General features: G+C 56.8%; 1 protein-coding gene across 1 annotated transcript in view; it reads right to left on the bottom strand.

Annotated features, from left to right (window-relative positions):
- Positions 1-4,477, bottom strand: part of LOC119098852 (sodium/hydrogen exchanger 7) — a 6,029-nt gene extending 1,552 nt beyond the window's left edge. Inside the window, exons 1-4 of the mRNA XM_037221898.1 lie at positions 4,436-4,477; positions 3,390-3,446; positions 2,137-2,265; positions 1,615-1,696 (exon numbers count right to left, since the gene is read on the bottom strand). Coding sequence (XP_037077793.1) covers positions 1,615-1,696; positions 2,137-2,265; positions 3,390-3,421 — 243 coding nt within the window. The 5' untranslated portion in view covers positions 3,422-3,446; positions 4,436-4,477. The remainder of the gene's footprint in view (positions 1-1,614; positions 1,697-2,136; positions 2,266-3,389; positions 3,447-4,435) is intronic.
- Between the last annotated feature and the right edge of the window lie 1,630 nt (positions 4,478-6,107).

The raw sequence follows: 6,107 nt of genomic DNA, 5'->3' as shown, positions 1-6,107 counted from the left end.
CGGGTGTGTACGGGTACTCTAGGACGCCACGCTGGGGTATGTACGGGTGCTCTAGGACCCAACGCCGGGGTGTGTACGGATACTCTAGGACCACGCGTTGGGGTGTGTACGGGTACTCTAGGACCCAACGCCGGGGTGTGTACGGATACTCTAGGACCCAACGCCGGGGTGTGTACGGATACTCTAGGACCCAACGCCGGGGTGTACGGATACTCTAGGACCCAACGCCGGGGTGTGTACGGGTACTCTAGGACTCTACACCTGGGTGTTACGGGTACTCTAGGACCCTACACCGGGTGTGTACGGGTACTCTAGGACCCTACACCGGGGTGTGTACGGGTACTCTAGGACCACGCGTTGGAGTGTGTACGGGTACTCTAGGACCCAACGCCGGGTGTGTACGGATACTCTAGGACCCAACGCCGGGGTGTGTACGGATACTCTAGGACCCAACGCCGGGGTGTGTACGGATACTCTAGGACCCAACGCCGGGTGTGTATGGGTACTCTAGGACCCCACGTTGGGGTGTCTGGGTACTCTAGGACCCAACGTCGGGGTGTGTATGGGTACTCTAGGACCCCACGTCGGGGTGTGTGGGTACTCTAGGACCCCACGTTGGGTGTTGTCGGGTACTCTACCCCACGTCGGGGTGTGTACGGGTACTCTAGAACCCCACGTCGGGGTGTGTACGGGTACTCTAGACCCCACGTCGGGGTGGTGCGGGTACTCTAGCACCCACACGGGTTGTGTACGGGTACTCTAGAACCCCAAGTCGGGATGTGTGCGGGTACTCTAGCACCCTACACCCGGTGTGTACGGTACTCTGGTGGACTCGCAGCCGGACTGGCTGTGGAGCCGACCGGGTAGTGAGTCCGCGACATGCTCTCAGCAAGGTAAGCAGCTGGGAGGACTCAGCGAGAATTGTTAAATAGAGAAGGGCAGGACGCGATATGACGGAACAAGAGGAATCAGAAAAGGCTTTCTGATGAACCGTCTGGCGTACACAGCTAATTTGATAGATCCTATGGCATCAGCCACAACATTGGTCATCGCGCGACACTTCCGTGTTATGAATAACATGTTAACCTGTATAGCTCTGAAAGCCAATCGGAGAAGGATCAGCATACTGTTCTGAAACATCCACAAGGGCACGTCGTCGTCCACGCCGTCCCCATCGTGTCACGTGACCCCCGTCCCCGTGTGCTGGTCCTGTCGCCAGCGTCAGACATGTCACGTGACGACCGAAGCGCATGTCTTGTGGCCACCAAAGGCTGTTGGCGGTTACAAAAAAATTTGGGTGTGAAAGGACACCTAATCCTCCGAGGCATAAAACCTAACCGCCTGTGTAACGACTTGCTTCTCGCGGTCACCAACCAAGTGTGCTGAGCCCCAGACAGCAAAGCCATCGCCTGTGCCCCCCCCCCCCCCCTCTCACCACCGCAAAGGCAGCTGTGCATTGCGGCGGCTACGGAGGCTGATTATGCAGTTGTACAGCCGCTGAGTCCGCCCCGACCCCAGCCCCGGCCCCAGCCCCGGCCCCGGCCCCGGCCCCGGCCCCGACCCCGGCCCACCGCCTCGCAGCGTCCCGCAGCAGGGACGCCAGGCACCACTCACCACCACCGCGTAGAGCAGGATCGTGCCCAGGTTGTCGGCGAACGTGCGGTCGTGCAGCGAGTACGCCGCCTCCAGGATGATGCTGCAATCGTCGACACCGTTACAGGCGGTGCCGACGTGGCGGGAGGGAGGGGTGTGGGCGCATTATCCGCGACGATACGGAATTGAAGCGCTTTGGGCAGAATGTGTTATTAGGTGAAATGCCGGACCTGATGGTTCCTCTGGTTTCGTGGTCTGCTGTAAGGTATTGTGTTTGTGACAAGCGACGTGACAACGAACAGATTTATCTGTAAAGAATAAACCTCTCTTGCCACAGACTCACGGTGTGTGGGCTGCTAAGAAAACAGCACAAATCATCCCGATAACGATTTCCAGCGGTTCGACGCGACATTTGGCTTCAAGCTAAGCCGCATGCTTTGTCTGCCGTTGCTGGAGGGTGTGCTCTGATCGGCGCGATGGTGCACCGTCACGCCGGAACACGGCGCACCATCGCACCGTCGCACCGTCGCCGTCCATACTCACGGCGGCAGCAGCACCAGGAAGAAGAGGTTCGAGTTGAAGTTGGGCAGGAAGGCGCTGCGCTCTGTCTGGCAAGCACCGATTTTGGCGCCGGACGGCAGCTCGATGTCAGGGAAGTGCTCCTCGTGCACCCTGCCGGCGCCCGGGCCAGACAGGTCAGACTAGAGATGCTGCTTTTCAACCCGCCAAGTTTCAACCCGCCAACCCAACTACGTGCCATTTTCATCCCGGGAACAATTCACAAGGCACACGTCTACATTACTGAACGACACCCTCTCGACATGTGACTGACAGCGGCAGCGCCGATGCCTATAATGCGCCTTGTGCACGTTTTGAAACATCTCACGTTTCACATGTTTTGAGCCGTCTTGCCATGAGCGCGTGTGGAAATAATATCGTGGGCGCTGGTCAACTACCATATCCTTTCTCCGAAAACTCATCTGAAGCTAGGGCTACAAATCTTCTTTCAGCTTATAACAATATTTGGTTGGAAGACGCTTTCCTCCCACTTGGCGCTTTGGTACTTTCATACCCATTCTCAAGCCTCGCCTCATTCTGATCCCTCTAGTTTTGACCTATCGCTTTGACCAGATGGGAATCAAAATGATTTAAATGCATGATAAATGGTCCGATCAGGGTACATCTCGAATCCAATCACTTTTCTTTGCCTCATCAGAACGGCTTCCAGCCAAGACGGTGCACTGCGGGCAGCCTTGCTTCAATATCTGCAAATGTGAAGCATTTCCTTTCATGGTGTGCCAGCGTTGTAGCGCGGCGCGTTTTTACGGGCCGGATCAATAGCTGCGCGAGGTGGGCTTTCTCGGGCCGGATCACTAGCTGTGCGGGGTAGGCTTTCACGGGCTGGATCACTAGCTGCGCGGGGTGGGCTTTCACGGGCTGGATCACTAGCTGCGCGGGGTGGGCTTTCACGGGCTAGATCACTAGCTGCGCGGGGTGGGCTTTCACGGGCTAGATCACTAGCTGCACGGGGTGGGCTTTCACGGGCTGGATCACTAGCTTGGCGGGGCGGACTGGGCTGCGGGCCCCTATTTTGGCGAAAGTTACGTCTCTAGGTTAGACCCGGCCGGCTGGGAAGCGACGAAGCGCGGTGGCGGAGAGACAAGCAACGCTCGCGCAAAAACGGCGGCTCATGGCAAGCCCGGCGCGGTCACACGGACCAGCCACCGATTCTTGATGTACGTAGCAACGCCGTGGCGGCGATAGGAGCAGTGTTAAGCAGTGGTGGTCTGACTCACAGGTGTCTGAAGTGGTACGTCAGCAAGCCCATGGTGATGCCGAGCAGGATCAGAAGACTGCAACAGACGGACACGGAGCCGTGCACTCAGCAGCGGGAGACGGGGCGCGACGAGGCACGCCAACTACAGGGCACATGGGCAACTACACAGAAACTACATCTACAGGGTGTTACGGTGAGCTTCCGCTGTCCAAAGTCACGGCGCCAGTTGCTGTACAGTCGCACCGCTTCAGCGAGAGCAGCTCGGGAACAGTTGCGTCGCCTCGTAACTGTGTCGCAGCCATACTAGGGCGCGGCGGGTGCGGCGCTCACAATGATAACGTCACTCACAGGCGCTAGTTTGCATGCGTGACGTGCGCTGCACTGAAGTGACGCGGGCATGCTGCATGAGTTTCTGGGAAGGCGTGGACAACGTCGACATTGTCACAGAAGTACGCACGAACTTCTTGTACAGAATTCACAGCACGGATATAACATCCTACCACACCAGAGAGGCATAGGCCCTCAGCTGCGGACCTTTCGCTGGGAAGGGATCAGCGATGGTCGTCAGGCACGGGGCGTGGGTAACCAACGACCGATGCGCGCGCGGAGGTCCGTGCAGCGACACAGGGCGGATAATGCTATTTTACGGCGGGACCGTGGCCATCAAATAGGTTCGAGCGCCCCCTTGATGCTGCGATTGGCCGGCCGTCGGCTTGCGAACGTGTTTGGCATGACCGATGGTAGAAACGCGCCGGCTAAATTAGCACGGCTCGGCCGCCGAGCCGGGCTAGCTCTGCTATTCATCCTCATTCATGAATGCTGAATCTGCTTGACACATTGAGGTATTGGTGTGGACCCACAGTCACAGACGGTGCGCGTACTCCCAGTGTCGCACTCATCGTGCAGTGAGCTTGAACCAAGGAAGTGGCGTAACTGTGCAGTGTCAAAATGCAAGCATGAAAATGAACATGCACAATGCCGTCATAGCCGGAAAGCGTGCATGCGGGCTCGATACCTAACAATGCTAACCCTTGCGATAAAGACATGCAAAGCTATCAAACTCACCATGACTCTGGTACGCGTGACGACAGGAAGTGAGCGTGATGGAAAGCTGGAAACAGAGCATGCATCAGCGTCTCTACGAAGCATACCTAACGAATCGACCGACGACATCTGGAGAGCATAGGTGGCACTGGGACAACAGGCATTGCTTCCACTTGTAGCTGCGCAGTGCTCGCTATTAGGGGATTTGGTCCGTTGCACAATTATTTGCCTATGTAAATTGTACAATGCAGCTGTGAGTAGCATTACAAATATATGAGACCAGGGTCCATTGGCCTTATTCATCATTGATGAAAAGGTCGTTCGTGCACTGTTTAGGCAAAGGTGTGGCCCAAAATATCAATATATCTATATTGTTATCCTGTCATCCTTCAACGAGCAATAGATCCTAAAGAAATGCTCGATAATCGTTAGTGCACACCTGAAAAGGTGCGGCATCTCCACCCGACCCTTTCGCTGGCTTTGCGACGGTTGTTCGATCTGTTTGCTGCGGCACACGTCTCGAGTTTTTTATTCAACATAGACCTTGGGGGAAGCCCACGTCAGGCACCAGCAATGCGACGCGGTATTCGTTAAATGCTTACGGCCAGACGCGGAAGACAGCGCTGCGGCGACCGGCAGTTTTGCCACTGACCGGTTCGTTATTACTCACAACGTACATTTTCAGGTATCACAGTTTTTTCCATCTAGAATAAAGAGTGAGAAAGACCTTCTGTGTTGTTTTACCTCCGTGCGCACGCTACCGGCGGTGCACTCCGCCGCCGGCACGTGGCGCCGCAATCGCCAGGCCCGCGGCTCGACGGCGACGCCCCCTCCCGGCGACCGACGCGTGACGTCACGCAGCCCACCGAGCTTGGCGAGGGCCGGCGATCATGATGAACATGGTGATGGCGTAGTAGTAGGGCCCGCACCTCGCTCCAAGCGCCACGACGCCACGTGTATGCCGTGAGTGTGGTCGAGCGGCTCGCGTTCCCACGCAGTACTCGTACATGTCGTCGTGCGCCTTGCTCTGCTCTCGGTTTGTAGGCTCCTGGGGCGGAGCGACGCGGACGGGTGAGAGTGGTGCCGGCGCTCACGGACCCGGATGCCCCCCAGCGATAGCTTGCGAAGATGCCACGTTATGAAACCGAGCATACGTCTGAGCCACCCCTCCCTCTTCCTCCCTCCCTCCCTCCCTCCCTTTCTCTGCTTGCCGTGGTCTTTCCAGTCGCTTCAGCCTACGTAGCTGCTGACGGAGGTCCCGTCCTTCTGTCCTTATCCTTACGTAAATCCTGGTTAGGCTGCTGTCGTGTGACTTGTGAAATGCCTCCGTGTGGTGTTAGGGGCTGAGTATTAATGCATAGTTATTCAGCGAGCCCAGACTGTAATCTGCTTATTCCTACCCTGCTTAACTCTCGGAGTACTAGATGGCCTCCTTAGGCATCATTGCAACGAGCGGAGGGGAAAAGGATCCCGCCGGCCGCCAGAGACATGGGGAATGGCGAATCCACGTTCACTACACATAGTGCCGGTGTAATACGGAGGGATGGAGCTGGTGCTCTTTACCCTCTACTGCCTATTCATTATCGCGAATTTGAGAAGGGCAGTTGACTAGACAAGAACTTGAGAGCGGGCGTTCATCAGGCAGGACGATCTGACGATTCCAGCTGCTGACCGACCCGTCAACTGTACCCGT

The sequence above is a fragment of the Pollicipes pollicipes genome, unplaced genomic scaffold (assembly GCF_011947565.3).
Source record: "Pollicipes pollicipes isolate AB1234 unplaced genomic scaffold, Ppol_2.1 Scaffold_4740;HRSCAF=5597_pilon_pilon_pilon, whole genome shotgun sequence".
Taxonomy (NCBI): domain Eukaryota; kingdom Metazoa; phylum Arthropoda; class Thecostraca; order Pollicipedomorpha; family Pollicipedidae; genus Pollicipes; species Pollicipes pollicipes.
The sequence above is the reverse complement of the archived record's forward strand: the minus strand, read 5'-3'. Positions and strand labels throughout refer to the sequence as shown.